Source organism: Pelodiscus sinensis, chromosome 1 (assembly GCF_049634645.1).
Source record: "Pelodiscus sinensis isolate JC-2024 chromosome 1, ASM4963464v1, whole genome shotgun sequence".
Lineage (NCBI taxonomy): Eukaryota > Metazoa > Chordata > Testudines > Trionychidae > Pelodiscus > Pelodiscus sinensis.
Genome location: NC_134711.1, coordinates 137,042,368 through 137,059,214, shown reverse-complemented (window position 1 = coordinate 137,059,214; position 16,847 = coordinate 137,042,368). Strand labels below are relative to the sequence as shown.

General features: G+C 45.6%; 1 protein-coding gene across 4 annotated transcripts in view; it reads left to right on the top strand.

The window, feature by feature from the left end:
* The window catches only part of LOC102448849 (scavenger receptor cysteine-rich domain-containing protein SCART1-like), a 122,646-nt gene extending 112,677 nt beyond the window's left edge, over positions 1-9,969 (top strand). For all 4 annotated transcript variants that reach the window (XM_075903288.1, XM_075903282.1, XM_075903264.1 and 1 more), the window contains one exon: positions 6,999-9,969. In XM_075903288.1, the coding sequence (XP_075759403.1) occupies positions 6,999-7,123 (125 nt within the window). In that variant the 3' untranslated portion in view covers positions 7,124-9,969. The remainder of the gene's footprint in view (positions 1-6,998) is intronic.
* Positions 9,970-16,847: the final 6,878 nt, after the last annotated feature.

Sequence of the window (16,847 nt, the reverse complement as noted above, 5' to 3'; positions counted from 1 at the left end):
CCAGGGGGACGGGGAGCAAAGCTGCTGCTCGCGTGCTCCGCCGCTTTGCTTCCTCTCCCTGGTCTGCTGGAGACCAGGGAGATGGGCCCCGTTCGTAACTGCGGATCTGACATAAGTCGGATCCGCGTAACTCGGGGACTGCCTGTATTTATATCAATTGGTGGCTCTTCCCATCTAGTCACTTTACTATGTTTACAACTGTAGTTTTGTTTTGATAATAAAGGATTGTTTTCTTTTCTAATTAACCGGGATTGGTTGATTGTTGTGTCCTTAGGACTCATTGCCTAATTACAAGGGCAGAGTCCATTGCTGTCTGTGGATCCCCTCTGTTTTTCCCAATTCCAAGCAAAATGGAGGCTGGGGCAGGGAGAGAGTTTTAACTTAGGGAGGAGATTTCCCCAGTGATCTCGTCCCTGGTTTTCTTGAAATTACTTGGGTGGTGGCAGCGGATTCCCCAAAATCCTACTATTTGGGGGGAAGGTTTTGTACCAGAGCCTGTAGAGGCAAAATTTTAGAGTGCTCTTACGGGCCCCCTCCTCTGTATTCGTTGTGCCACAGTGGGGAACAGCCTTGACATCAGCCCATTCTGTGGTTACAGCAGGGAGGGCATGCATTGTTTCCCCCTAGTGCCCCTGCGTATGCTTCAGGAACAAGGACACCCTCCCAAGGTTTATCTGTTGTTTATGTTCTATACCACTTTTGGTAACTGCCCATTCATTATTACTAGCTTAAACTATTACCATACTAAGCTGTTACCATTCACAGGAATTTAAATTCCCTGTGCCTGCACTTTTTTTTTACTTGCTACACAGTTTCTTTTTGTACCTACCTGCTCCAACTTCTGCTTTACTTACATAGTTTCAGAATCAACTTGAACAATTTGCAAAGCCCAGCAAGTTTGCCACTACAATCGTGCCACCGCCTGATCCTTGGTCTTTAGGTGGTAACAGGAGGCAAAGGAGTAGGGAGAAGTCTGATTAGAGAGGCACTGATTTTTCCTCCTTACTGCAGTATCCTCTCTTTTCCCCAAACAATATACAATAATGCTAGCATTGACACAAATGCCATAAAACAACAAACATATAACACAACACATGAGACACAACACATAGACATAACACATGAAACACAATTTTTTTTTGCGACATTAAATCCATATTATTCTCATTGCTCTTCAGCTGGTACCAACTCTTTCTGATGTTCTGACAGACAAAAGAAAACATTTCTACCCCCGTGTGGGTGGCACATTATATCTAAAAATACTTCTTTCTTTGACAGATATTCTTGTTGATTTCTCTATTTGCTTGCACTTACCCCAATACTTCCCTGTAATTTTGTTTTATAAGCAGACAAAGTTTTAATAACTTTTCCTTTTATGGGTTGAGGGTGAATTATCCCACTATTTAATCATTAAATTATCCCACTGCTTAATCATTAAATTAATAAGGTGGCATACCTCAGTTTTCTTTTTATACTGCAGACGAGATGTGTTTTCAGCTACAACTTCTTCATACTTAAAGGCTATGTCTACATTGCACGCTCTTGCACAATAACATAAGCAAATGAGGCATGGCTATGAATATTGCTGTGCCTCATTTGCATACTTAATGAGCTGTCATTTTTGCGCAAGGGGCTTTTGTGCAGGAAGGAGCAGTCTACACTGCTCCTTCTTGTGCAAAAAACCCCTTTTGCACAAGAGCCATTCTGCCACTTATTTTCAAGCCCTTTGCACAAAATGTTATTGCGCAAGAGAGTGCAATGTAGTCGTAGCCAAAGGGTTTTCCTTTTCCAGAACAAAATGATATGCATTATGCATTGTTAGTGCATAATAACTTAGTGAATTTAGTGACTTCATAAATACTAAATTCATCCCAGAATTAAACAATAACATTAGCATAAATTTTCTTACAAGTGGATGTTTACCATGCCTTTTTAAAAAAAACAAAAAACTTATGAGGCCAGTATATCCCATGTCTTCCTGAAATCTTTGCATAAGCTTTAATTAATCCTGGAGGTACGGGTAATTTTTTTTAAAAAATAGGTGTATTATACATAGAAGCAGATCCCTCTTGTGCTACCACTTGTATTCACACAGACATGTTTTGGCTTACTCTAATATTCAAAATTATCAGCAGCTTAGAGTCTGTGCCTTAGGAGACAAAAAATGTTAGAGAGTTCTGACTGCTATTTACTTTAAAGTCCTGCTTATTTGCTATTTTTCCGAAAACAAGAAATCCGTAATCTTTTCCTAGTGACTCTTTCCCCATTTTTCTGGTTCCAGCTGCCTCTTATAACAGCTAAACTTGGTCTATAAAAAATATGAAGCATTGAAAAACCTTCAGGGTTAAATGCTAGATATAAAAAGCCAAGCAACACTAATTGCCAATATCTGGCAAAATTTCCTTGTCAGTTTTACAATTCTGAATGAAATGGTATCATTAAAAACAAAACCAATTTCTTTACCCCAAACCTACAAAACAGAATTTCATAAACGTACAAAAACACTGGTTAGGTCCTAGAAACCTCACGCATTTACACAATATGTACATACATATACATGCATGTGCTCTTTTAACTTCTATTTACACTATTTCCTCATAGCTATACAAAAATTACATTCCCTTTTATTCATTTGGGGTAATTAAATTTTCAATAAAACAAACCACTTATGCTCTTTTAGCAAATTCCACTAAAGTGTCCATAGCTAAATTACTTAAATTAGATTGTCTTTTTGCCTGGATTCTTTACAGGCATTCCTTTGGAAAAAGGACCCATTTTCCCTCCAGAAAGGTTGCAAAGAAACCAATAATTCCTTTCCTATAGCACTTTTCCTTCTAGTATTTTTACAACAATTGCTCAATTCCTTCCAGACTCTGCAGAGTTAACTCTCGCTCTCTTTCCCTTAAACACTTCCTTATTTTGCTTTTTTATCTGTCTAGATCCTGCTTTTCCTGCTGACTGGCCCCTTTCCAGGGACATAGGTTTTGTCCCTTAAGGTATGTCTACACTGCAAAGTTAATTCGAAATAACAGCTGTTATTTTGAATTAACTTTAATAGTGTCTATACATGCAAACCACTATTTCAAAATTAATTTGAAATAGTGGAGCGCTTAATTCGAATTTGGTAAATCTCATTCTATGAGGAGTAATGCCAAATTCAAAATAGCTATTTCAAATTAAGTGCTGTGTAGATACTTAATTTGAAATAGGGGGCCTCCAGCCCTTCCCAGGGAGCCCTGGTGGCCATTCTGGGCACAATCAGGGAAACTTACTCTCCTCTCTCCCAGCCCTGGAGCCATTAAAGGGGTAGATCCTGGCCACAGTTCCTGTGCCAGCTCCAAACCTGCCAGCCCAGAGTCAGCAGTGGCCACCGGGGCCCCTGACCCAGTGGCCCCAAAACATGAGCCAGCAAGGCGCTGGCAGCCAGCCCTCCACCGCTCCCCAGGAGCAGTCTGCCAGCTCCTAGGAGCCTGACGGGGGCTAGAGAGGGTGAGCGCCTTCCTGGTCCAGGGTGGAGATCATGGACCTTATTCAGGTTTAGGGGAGATGCCCCCAACGTCCATGATCTCCGCACTAGATGGAGGAATGTGGCCGTCTATGGCAGGATAGCTGCCAGCCTGGCCACCAAAGGCCACATGCGAACCCAGGAGCAGGTTTGCATGAAAATCAAGTTGGTCCGGCAAGACCCCCAACCCTGGGCCCTGAGCTTCCCCTCCCCCTTCTTCCCCCTTCCAGCGCCCTCCTCCCAGGTTTCCCTCTCCCCTCTCCCATGTTCTCTCTTCCCCTCTCCCACCTCCTTTTCCCAGAGGTTCATCCCCCACCCCCAGTTTTGTTCAATAAATCCAGTTTCTATTTTTGAACATATGTGTCTTTTGTTTGACATCAGGAAGGGGGGCAGGGAAGGGTAAGTGGAAGGATGTGAGGGAGGAATGGGGCACAAGCCCCCGGTGGGGAGGACTGGATGGCTCTGAGGGCTTCTCGGGGTGGACGTTCTCTCTCAGGGCCTCCTGGATCCTGATGGACTCCCCCCCCGGATGGCAGCCTGCAACAAGTGCAGCCGGGCTGATGGCAATGACCCCACGAGACACACTGGGGTGCTCAGGGGCAGCTCTGGCTTCATGTGGCCGAGTGCTGTGGTGTCCCAAGTACGGGCACTCAGGGCACTCCAAGACAGGACTGCTTTGCTGACTCTCATCGAGGAACCCTGAGAACTGTCTGTCAGGGGTGGGGATAGGGTCCCTTTCAGCAGGAAGCTCAGTTAGCCTCAGGCAGCAGCCCTGGTGTACTGGTAGTTCGAATTGGAGAGCCTAATTCGAACTACCTACTCCGTGCCGCGTGTAGTCCCGGGCACGGTGTCCGCACTAAGGGGGATTTAAAAATGAAGCCCGGGATATTTAAGTCTCGGGCTTCATTTGCAACTTCGAATGCCTACATTAGCCACCCTAGTTTGAACTAGGGTGGCAGGGTAGACATACCCCTAGTCCTAACCTGATGCCCTACCAGCACTGGTTCCGGCCAGCCTTAACTTAGGTTCAGGGTCCACTCAGTGTGGACGCGTTATTTTGAAATAGCAAAATGCTATTTTGAAATAGATTTTGTGTGTAGGGGTGTTAATTCAAATTAAGTTAACTCGAATTTATGCTGTAGTGTAGATGTACCCTTTCTAATTTAGCAAGGAAGGTAAATAGCCTTAACTAGCCCCCACACCACCTGGTTCCTTTTCTTGGGTAAATCCAAATTTTCATATATTTGGAAGCTAGTAGAGTGGAATGTTGTTTAAGCCATCTTATTTTAATTGCAAAATTCTAGCTCTTTTAATTTTATTCCTATTCTTTAGAGCGTCCTATTGCTTTACAAATGCCGGTCCGTACTTTCCCCGGTTTTTACCAAATTACTTGACTTTTATCTCGATCCCAGCCGATGAACAGCTGAGTTTGGTTTGTAAAATGCTCAGGGACAGTCCAGGGGTTACCAAATGCCCATCCCAGCATCACCCTTCAGTCCTTATCCCTTCCTCTCTTGCCACTCCTGAAAAGTGACATGGTTCCCAAATCTCCTGGACCTGTCATGACACCAATTGTCATGTGTTTCTATTTATTTTAGATCCAAGGGAAACCAGAACACTCCAGAGAGACTTAAGCACTTTCTTATTTATTGCAAGCTTTCAGCAGTTAATATGGTTGTTTAAATTTCACAAACCTTAAAAACAATTACTATACAATTTAAACTTTAAATACTATAAATTCTAAAGCAATTAATACAGTGCAGAGCAATGCAAAAGCAATGAATAGAAGATTATTATAATACAGTAAGTAAGCCTGGTTCACTTACACTTCACCCATATGCTATTGTATGCCAGCTACAATACCAGGCAGAAGGTCGAGGATTCCCACCCATTGGGACGTCATACACTGGTGTGAAGGGCCTATTTACTTCTAAAACAACGAGAAGTCCCATGGCACCTTATAGACTAACAGATGCATCTGATGAAGTGGGTCTTTGCCCACAAAAGCTCATGATACCGTCTACGTGTTTTGTTAGTCTATAAAGTGCTACCAGACCATTTGCTTACTGTTTTTTTCTCAATAAATCTGTTAGTCTATAGGGTGCCACAGGACTTCTCTTTTTTTTTTTTTTTTTTTTGTGCAGGTTCAGACTAATATGGCTACCCCTCTATTTACTTCTAGTTACAATGAGCAGGACCTGTGGGTCAATCTCATCGATTCTTCTTACTAAGCCCATTTTATAGCAAAGCGAGACTTGGTCGTTCTAATAATATTTACCAATTGATTACGTATTGTATAAGATACCTAAGATGCCCAATGCCCTTATTTGGGGTACACCCTGCTACTCAGGATGTTGCAAAAACTATGTGCATAGTTAACAGTTTTATGGCTGCATGTGTAATTTTTGCTTATCCGAAATAGAAGTGCTGAACACTGCTTCTTTTTGTTCCCCCTTACCCTCCCCCCTCACTTCTCTCCTGTTTAATTTTAGTTCTGGACATCCAACACTCCTATCATCTGAAGAAGCGGGCTGTGCCCACAAAAGCTCACAATACTTTCTACATGTTTTGTTAATCTATAAAGTGCTTCCAGACCATTTGTTGTTTTTTTAAGTTTATCCTGTACAGACTAACTCGGCTACCCTCTGAAGCAGTACAAGGTTGATTGTCATATGTTCTTGACATGGTCTCGTGTGCCATGCTTAATCTGCATTGTTATGCAAAACATTCCTGCCTCTCAAAGCTTCTCCCTGAGCCTTGCCTGCATGCTTACATGCACCAGGCTTGAGACAGGTGTGGGTTTTGCTTGTTAGAGATCCGCACTGTGGTCAAGGCAAACATCACCATTTATTGTCACGGCAGGGCCATCCAGGCTCCCCTGCAAAGGACCATCTGAATAAGAGCAGCACTGACTGAAACTAGGAATGCATCACAAAATCACTGACACCACTTGCATCCACTTCCCTTTTAGGGGGTGGAGCCGGGGGGTGCTCGATCATCGGCTCCACCCCCATTCCACCTCTTCCCCCAAGCTCCTATCCTGCCTCTTCCTGCCCCCAGATTGCTTCTTCCCCCTCCCCACCAAGTGTGCCTTGTCCCCACTCCTCCCCTCCTTATAGGAGTTTCTTGAACACACAACAGCTGACTATGGCAAGTGGGAGGGCACGGGAAGAGTTGGTTAGCAGGGCCACTGGCTGCTGATGTGCACTGGGGGGAGGTGGAAGCTTTCTTCTAATTTTTCCAACCCCAGCACACCCACACAGTCAGCAACTATGAGTGACATCTCCACGCTGCCCCTGTGCCATGCAGATCTCAGCACAGAAAGATCTGTGGCCAGATGTGCTCTTGGACAGAGTGACATATGGATTGCACTTGTCAGGTTCCCAATCAGAAGGAACAGGGGATAATTCACAACCCATATTATAGGCTGCTCACCCATATTAGGCGTAGAATAAATACATTGGCTGTAATGTGCTTCCTTTTATATTTGCAGATTGGAGTCTGCATTCCCTAAGAAGTGAAGGGACCTCAGGGCATGAGAGAAACTATGCATCCCTGCCTCCTGGAGACCCATGTTATGATGATGTTGAAGCTGGTGTTCCTAAGACATCAATATAAGAATGACTGAGTTCAGAGCAGCGATCCTGTGAAGATAGAAATGTTGTATGATTAGACTCTCTCTCTTCTGAATGCTCACTGCTCACTGGGCATCAGAGATGGTCCCTGCTATTGATCTAGTTCACTCAGCTTTTATATTGGGCTTTTAGGTAGTTGCAACAAATACAAGCGTGACTGAGACAGGGTCTGTGATTTTTCACTGTAATTTCTCATTGATCTGACTGCCGGGAACTTGTCCTGCTTTTTTAGTCCTATTATTGCTTCACCGTGGGTTTTTTTCATATTAAATCCTTTTAGAAAGTTTATTGCAGGAATGGTGCATCTCTCACAAGGTGCATAAGGAGGCTCCCTGGGCTCAGAAGGGAGTGAAATGGAGAATGACCCACCAACAAATAATAATTAAAAAGTGTCACCTCTGGGTATTGCTGGTTGTTCAATGGGCTGTTAGATGGAGAACAAACATTCTGTCAGCCGTGTGGTCAGAGGCAATGACTCCATGTGTGCTTCTGGGTGTAAGCACCCACAGAAATAAAACAGTGGGTGCTCAGCACTCAGGTTCCAGAGTTTCAGTGTGGAACATGAGGAGTTCTGTGCTGCTAACAGCTTCTACCTTTGGGCAGGGAGTTTGTTTATAAACAGAGGCAGGGTGATTAACATAATAACAGGCTTCTTAGGCACTCCAGCAAGAGGATAGGAAACAAAGGGTAGGAATAAGTGGCCTGTTTTCATAATGGAGAGAAGTAAGTAATGGTACCCACCGGGGCTTTTACTGGGATCAGTGCTGTTATAAATATTCATAATTCATGAATTATCTGCAAAAAGGGGTAAACGGTGAAGTGGCAAAGTTGCAGATGATATGTAATTACTTCAGAATGCTATATACTTTGGATTTAACTAAGAGTTACAAAGGGATCTCACTAAACTGGGTAACTTGTTAACAAAATGGCAGATGAAATGTAATGTTAAATGCAAAGAAATGCACATGGAAAAATATAATCCCAGCTATACATACAAGATGATGGTACCTATCTTAGCTGTTACCTTGAAGAGATCTTGGAGTCATTTGCAGGACTCTGGAAGCATTATGTTTCCGTATATTTTATAAACCAGCAGCCTTATAAAAAAATGCTAGTGAGTGAACTGAGTGAGCTATGAACCACAGTGTGACTAACAGATGGAGTTTGTTTGGATACCATCCAAGAGGTGCAGTGGGGAGTGCTTCATTAGGGGACTGCATTGTGAGCTGGTGGAGTGAACATCTGAGTGTTTGCTGTGACCGTTTGTTTGACTGTACCTAGTTGCAGGGACTGTTTGGGTACGTCTACACCTCAGTCCTATTTCAGGATACTGTCCTGAAATAGCTATTCTGTGTCTTGATAGCGCTCCCGTTATTTCTAAATATCTTTGGAAATAACAGGCACACTGTTCCGACATCCTAGTAAACCTCGTTCCATGAGGTTTAAGGGATGTTTTGGAATAGTGTTTTTTGAAATGTGGCGCTGTGTAGCCAAGTCTGGCGTAACTCAAATAGCGTAGATTATTTTGAGCTAAGGGTACAGTGTATATGCACCCTTTGTGTATTTGTTTGTTTGTAAAGTGTGAATTGGGAGTGCTTTTTTCCAGATGGGCCTTGAGTGGATGATTGGAGGGAAAGCTTGGATCCAAGCCAACTGCTTTGCGCCAGCAGCCTTAAAAAAATGCAGACAGTTGTGAAAGGAGTGTGGGGCAAACAGAGGACAGACAACCAGAAGAAGTTTGCTTGGGAATTCACCTGTAGGAAACTGGAGTTCCCATAGTTCTTTTGCCTTCAGGCTTCTTTCTATGAGCAGCAAATACAACATCTGAAGAGGGTCCTAGATGGAATACAATATGGATAATGATCAGTCAATTGTTGTGATCTACAAAGGAAGTGTCATAGTTGTCTTTCTCCCAGAGGATAGAAGAGACTTTGTCTGTATGAAGTCCAAGCTAGTCTCCATATTGGAAGATAAGTTTAAAGGACTAGACACACACCTATCCATCCTGCACATTGCACCACAGAAAACGAACAATTTCTAGATTGAAGTCAATGTTTGGTAGTGCAGGCACAGCATGGTGAAGAATCAGAGAAGGCTGTGCAGAGCAGAGAGAAAAAATTGGCAGAATGTGACCTCCTGAAGAAGAAAGAGGAGAATTCATGTGCCCCCAATGCAGATAGAGATACGAAACCACTTTTAGTCTTTCTGCATAGGTACTGCTGTGAAGAACGGTTTGGAAGAGTCATATGAGGGAAGGGATCAAAAGGAGACCCCATCAAATAGAAGGCCTGGGTCGCATTGTCCTAGGAGTGGGGGTTCCATGATGACCATTTCCCAAGAGGAGAAGGTTGTTGGTGGTCAGGGTCTCCCTTGAAAGAGGGATGGAGTCATCCATCTGCTGTCCAGGCTGGAAAACTCAAGAAGTGTGCTGGTTGCATAGAGCCAGAATTCAGGTTATGTCTGCCGAGACTGATCAAGCCATTAGACTGCTATCCCTTCCTATTTCTTCATGTAGGCACCGATGATACTTCCAAGAATGATCTTGAGTGGGTCACTGCAGGCCATGTAGCTCTGGGAAAAAGAATAAAGGTGTTTGAGGAAAAAGCCTCCTCCCTGATGAATGAAAATGTGCAGGTAGAGACCATCAAAATGTGGAGGTAAATGTGTGGTTGCACAGGCTGTTAGGCAGAGGATTCTTTAACCATAGGGTCACAGAATCATTTTTTGAGGAGTACAGAATGAAGGAATAGAATCCGGACACCATACATGAAGCAAGCAGGAGTTTATTGCACACACAGCACTAGGTGGAGTGTCACTTGCTAAGTTCAGTGAACACTGCCAAACAATAGGTTACAGCTAGTTATATAGGATGCTCAATAGGCAGATCAAAGTGATGGAGGAGGGGAGATCCCAGACCCCCTGGATAGATGCTAATAGTAAGGAAAGATAAGAGCAATAATATAAAGTTACATAATGTTTTCAGTAAAACAAGTATTTAAACAAAGCAGACATCAATTATCAATTAAGTGGTGATATGTCTGTCAGCTTCAAGAAGGTATCTCTGCAGGATGTGGTACATCTGGGGATTAAAGCAGAGACATTAGCATCATCAAATGTGTCTTGTCCTGCCTCCCATCCTGGGTGATGGCTTTCCGTTGATGGGCTAGACTGGTGGGGAAGGGGAATAACCATGTACTGTGTTTGTGTGCCATTCCCAGAGTCTGAATTTAGATTGAGTTCTTAACAGAATATCATAGCCTGCCTCAGAAATTTTCATCCTACACAGGAGCTGCTGAAAAAGCATTGTTGGCAGAGCCGCGGCTACACTTTACTTTCACTTTCAACACTGAGCCTGATCAGCACAGCATCGGAACATGAGTATGCAAATGAAGACCGGGATATTTAAATCCTGGGCTAATTTGCGCTTCTGAAGTGCTTGATTTGCAACCCTGTGTCGGCAGAGGGATGCAGTCTAGATGTAGCCCCAGAGGCTAGCGCACTCTGTCACAGGGATGGACAACCACAAATAGCAAGTAGGCTGCATGAGTGATGCTCCATCATCTCAATGAGGCAGCAGCCTGCAGCCCACTGGGGTTCCATCTGCAGCCCTGTGGCCCCCTATCTGTCCCCCTTCCCCACATGCCTCTCGCACAGTTACCTGCTCCCCCCAGCATTTTCAGAGCATTACGAATTACCTGATTTGCACTATGTCCCTGCTCCTCCCCCTCTCTCCCAGAGCTGGAATGCCCACTGTGAATCAGCTGTCCCAGTTCTGGGAGGGAGGGAGATGACCCAGGACAGAGCACGAATCAGGTGTTTTGCAACTCCTCTGAAAATGCTTAGAGAGAGGAGGGAAGCCTAGGAAATGGAGGAAGGGGGAAGCAAGGGAGTCCATGGGCCACAAGTGGAGCCCCAGTGGATCACATGCAGCTTGCAGGCAACAGGTTGCCCACCACTGCTCTATCATCATGTGGAGACCTGGGCTCATTTCCCAGCCCTGACTAACTTCTCATGGATAAAGCACTGCAACTGCTCCCTACTTCAAGATAGGGCCAGTCTCAACCTGCAGCATCTCTCCCCAGGCTTGCCCTGTCTTCTGCAGGTATCTCTGGTGTGCACCTGGTGGGTGATCAAGGCCCCTGTGCAGGGCCCGTGGAGGTATATCTCCAGGGTAGGTGGGGCACTGTGCAGCCTGGGCTGGGGCACCACATCCTCTGCCATCCTCTGTGACAGTCTGGACTGCGGATCATTGCTGGAGACATTGGCTATGCCAGTGTCAGTGTCAGGTCACTCACTGGCACTCCACGGCCTGCTCTGTGGCCCTGCAGACTGCAACATCTCTCAGTGTGGCTCATGGCTGTCGGTCAGGAAGCTCCACACTGATGTGAATGCTGTGGTGGTGGTCTGCTCGGACACAGGTGTGACACAAGGACTTGTCTTGATCCCACCCCGATCTCTGTCCCTTATTCTCCCCAGTCCAAGGCAAGGCTTGGGGAAGACAATGGTGAAGGGAGAGAAGGTTTGAGTGAGTTCCTGAATCCTGTCGAAGCAAAAGCCTCACTCAGTTTTAGGCGGCTAAACAGACAGCTTTATTGATCAGTAAAGCAAAGTGAGTCAAACATGGTCCCAGCAGAGCCGGGCCCAGTAAGGCTGCTAATACAATCACTCCTAGTATCTCTATACCCTTAGCCAAACAGTCTGACGTCAGGGCATCCAATTACAGAAATCCTCTATTAAACTAGGAAAAACATAACCTTATCAGCAAGATGGTGGACAGGTACAAGGGAGTACATCTCCTGTCCCAACCAGCCCAATTAACACATTCCAATAGCCCATCCTGTAGGCCTCTTTTCACGGGGTGACAGAAAGTTCACTCTGGTCTACGTGCCAAAGAGAAAAGCTGAAATGGTTTCTGTTATACAAGATGGCTTCTAGCTAAATATGAAATGGTTTCTACAGTCCTATAGTCCCAAGAAGTGGGACATAGCCAAGCTAGCAAACCTGTGGAGGGGAACGTCTCCCTCCTTCCTGCCTCCTACCAGCAGCAGTAAACCTATGGGATTACCACGTGGGTGCTGAATGGTGCTGCTGTCTGTGATACACCGGTGGTCAGACTAGATGATCTAGGGTTCCCATGACTCTATGGGAATATTCCTGGATAGCAGAGTAAGTCTGGGAAAGATGACTAGCTGGGAAAGGGAACTGCGAGTTGGTGGGGATGGGGAGTGTTGTATGTTTGGGAGAATGGCTCTACTCTGGCTCTTCACAGCCTTTGAAACCCTGTAGTTTGGGCTCTGTGTGTGAAGCACCACAAGGAGGCAGATTGCATTTGAGAGCTGAAGGTTTTCCAGGGCTGAATTTTGGGATGCAAGTTTTAAATTCAGTGAGAAGAATTATGGATGCAACTGAAATTTGGGGTGAAGGTTCTAATTTTGGAATTTTGGTTTGTCCTGCTGACTCCCCCCTCCCACACACACTTCTGTTTCCCCAGTGGATTTAGCTATTATTCCATCCCACCACCTTGTCTTCTACTTTTGGAGTAGCTGGGTTTTCTGCCTGTCGATTGCCATGGCTGGGTTTGTGTGCTTTCATCTTGTGGCCTACCTGCTGCTTATCTACTAGAAACAGAAGTACGGTAACAGTCAAGGCTCCTGGATGACTCAGAACAGTCAGGGAATGGGGCATGAAGCTTTTCATCTCTTGATCTTCAGTTTCACTATTGCCTCAGGTCAGAAAGTCTGGGAGGCTCAGTATGATTACAGAATGGAATATGACTAAACAGTTTTATTTGGAGTCATGGGATTCTAGTTTAGTAGAGCTGCACACGACACAAAACTTTTTGCTCTGTGAAATATTTCAAAATTTGCTTTAATTCTAAATCAGAATTTTCCACAAAACACAGTTTTTGAAAAAAAAATCCAGTCAGCTAGAATGTTTCATTTCAATAAAATCAGAGTTTCATTGCAATTTTGACTTTTATAACAAAATACAGTGCACTTTGATACAAAACACTGTTTTAAATTTTAAAAAACAAAACAGTTCATTGTGAAAATGCTTTTAAATTTTTTAACTAAATGTTGTCCAAACCATTATGTTTCTGTGGGAAGTTTCAATTTTGACAAAAGAGCATTTTCAAACAGTAAAAATTCTGTTGAATCATTGTTGGCAAGCTCAAATCATGTATAAATTCCCACAGCAGTCAACAGACATCTTACACCTGGGTACCAAGGAGATGCCAGTTAGAGGGAGAACAGAGTGAGAGAAATCGGATGTAGTTTTAAAGATAAAAAGGGCTATTTCCAAGCCAAAGTGTTTCGTGTATTTATCTTGTTGGTATAAAAGACACAGGCAAAGGCTATTTTGGTTTTTTATTCAGTGTGGCCAGATAGCTCAGTCTGCAGCACCACAACTCTAGCAGCTACGAATTCTCCAGTGCAAATAATCAGTTTGTGCACTTTACATTTGAGCTGTTCGCCTTTCTTTCCATGCCATACCACAGCTGCACATTTCTTCCTGACCACTGACGATGGTCAATGTGTGCTCAGAGGCATAGGAACTGGTCACCTTGTAACTGAAATGATAGAAAAGTAACTGGAGAGTAGCTATGACCTTTTAGGACTGTGGGTAGATTGTTTTCTAGCACATACTTGGGAAGATCATGTTCTCTGAAGGACTAAGCATGAGGTTGCAAGGAAGGGTTCCTGAGTTCTAATGCAGGACTGACTTGCTGGCCTTCGGCATGTCATTTAACTTCCCAGCCTCAGCTACCCTAAGGCTACATCTACACTGCAGGCTTCTTGCGCAAGAACACACGTTCTTGCACAAAAACTTGTGGAGCATCAACACTGCACATGCATTCTTGCACAAGTAAATTGACAGTAAAGCATCGAAACAGAGGGTTTCTTACACAAGAATTATTCCTCTCCCCACGAGAGCATCCACATTGCCATGGATGCTGTTGTGCAAAAGCACATGACAAGACCTTTTGCGCAAGTGCTCTTGCGCAAAACAGTTCTTGTGCAAGAAGTCTGCAGTGTAGAAGTAGCCTATCTGTAAAATGAGGGTAAGTATTTGTGAGGGGTATGTTTGTGGCTTGGAACCATGATGTCTTTAGTTTCTGTGTAATGCACAGTGACAGGGCATGTTTATCCCACTCTGGGCCAGGAGTTTTTAATGCCCTGTGGATGGAGGAAGTCCCATTCTCCCGCCCCTCACCCACCTCACTGAACATGCTCCAAGGGCTGGAGCATATAAAAAGGAGCAGCACAGCTCAGTCTGGGCTGAAAACTGGACCAGAGACCTAGGAGACCACCTTGAGCTGCCAGTGCTGAAAGAGCCCCAGGGAGAGACTGTTGCTGCAGAACTGGAGGACCCAGACACCCTGGATCAGGGCCGGTAGAATAGGGTGGGCCCAGGCATCTCTACCAGGGCTGCTGCATTAGACTGTGCTGCCCTGAACCAAGGGCTATCACTATTGACTCTAGCCATTAGGCCAGGGTAGGCAATAATTTTTGTTCTGGGGGGCACTCCAAGAATTTGATAAGTGGTCAGGGGCTGCACTCTTCCATGATATCAATGTGGGAGGTGTGGGGTCTGGGATGGAGGTTGGGTGCAGAAGGGAGCTTGGGATAAGGGATTGCGGTATATGTAGGGAAGTGGGGTCTGGGAGGGTGTTTGGGTGAAGAAGGTGCTTGTGACCTGTGCCATTGGACTGGGGTGCAGGAGTTGTGACTGGGATGTGACCTGGGGCGGGGGATTGGGGTACAGGAGGAGGGCAGGGATTTGGGATGTGACCTAGGGCAGGAGGGTGTTGAGACCTGGGACAGGGGATTGGGTGCAGGATATGGGAAGTGTTAGGAATGCTGGAGGGGGGCAGAGGGTTTGGGTTATGTGGGGTAAGGATCAGGAGGGGGGGTAGAGGGTTGGGGGACGGAGGGACTGGAGTACCAGTCACTTACCTGGGGGACTCCTGGCACATTTCTGAGGCAGCTTCCTTGCCTGCCCTGCACCTGCACAGACTATATGCCTGAGAGGAGGGGGAGTGGTGCTTCATGTGCTCCCTGTTTTTCAAACAGTCAGGTCCCATTGACCTGAAACCAGCCAATGGGATTGTACTGGGGGCAAAGGCAGCAAACAAAGCACCACTCCCCCGCCCCTCTGGGCTCATAGCTGAGAGAGAGAAATGGACCAGCAGCTGCTTTTCTGAGCTACTTGTGGGGGGGAGGCAAGCAGGGAGCCTGCCTGGGGATCCCCGTTGTGTCCATGGCCCGGATCTGGTGGCTTGGCAGGCTGGAACTGGCCCATGGGCTGTATTTTGCCCAACCCTGCATTAGGCTGTGCTGCCCTACGCCCCAGAGCTGTTTTATAGGCCATTGGGCCACACTGCCTTGGGATGAGACATGCTTGAGATGCAACATGCACCTTTAAATTTGTGAAATCTATGCACTACACAGCAGCATCCATTTTGTATTCAGAGTGGTTCCAGACTGTGATAAGAGAGATATACACACTATGCTCTGCTTTGCAGGGATCTTATTTTTGTTCTACTGTGTTTTACTTTCCTTTAATCTAAAATAAAAGCCATTCAAAGTTTGCTTTTGTGAACAGGAAAGCAGCACCCCACAGCAGTGTTGGCAGAATGTTATAGAACCATAGCTATCATAGAAAGGAAGGGATGGAAGGGCCTCAAGAGGTTATCAAGTCCAGTCCCATTCTCTGAGGCAGGACCAAGTAAGTCTAGAGCATCCCTGGCAGAGGTCTTTCCAACCAGTGATAGGGACTCTGTCATCTGCCATGGAAGCCTATTTCAGAGCTATGAGACTATGCCTCATAGTTAGAAGGTTTTTCCTGATATCTAACATAAATCTGCCTTGTTGCAGATTAAGTCCATTAGTTCTTGTCTTCCCTTCAGTGGACATGCATAACAGCTGATCACCAGTCTCTTTATTACAGCCCTTAACACATCTGAAGACAGTTAGCAGGTCTAAGTGTGGCTCAGTCTTCTTTTCTAAGACTGAACACTAGGGTTGCCAGGTGTCCAGTTTTGAACTGGACAGTCCAGTATTTGAGGGTTCTGTCTGGGGAAACAAATTGAGAAAATATTGGACATATAAAATGTCTGATATTTTCTAATTAGGTAAGTTTTATTATTATTAGGAGTATCAGTACGTAGTTGCATACTGATACTGCCTGGCTGATCGACTATGCAACTACGCAAGGGGCCGGGGCTGAAGGGAATCCCCGGGGCTGGACTCACTTGTGCTTCACCGGGACGGGCAGCTCACTGTTTCCTGATTGCCAGACCTCGCCCCCACCTTAAAGTCACAGGCAGCAGCAGCACCACAGCCAGTGCAGCTCCTCCAGGTGGCTCTGCATGCTGCAGCTCAGGCCATGTCTGCCCCTGAGCCACCCCGAGAGCCTGCACCCCCATGCCAGGAGCCGCCCCAGGGATCCCAGCAGCGACGGAGAGGCACCAAGCAGCATGCCCCATGCTGGTCCATTCCAGAGGTGGAGGCCCTTCTGGACCTGTGGGGGCAGGAGGAAGCCCTCCAAGACCTCTGGTCCCGGTGCTGCAATGCCAACATATTTGCACGCATGGCCCAGGCACTGGCCGAGCAGGGACACCTGGCCTGGACCCTAGAACAGGTCCAGTCCAAAGTCAAAGACCTCTGCCTGGCCTACGTGAGGGCCAGTGAGGGCGGGGGGGA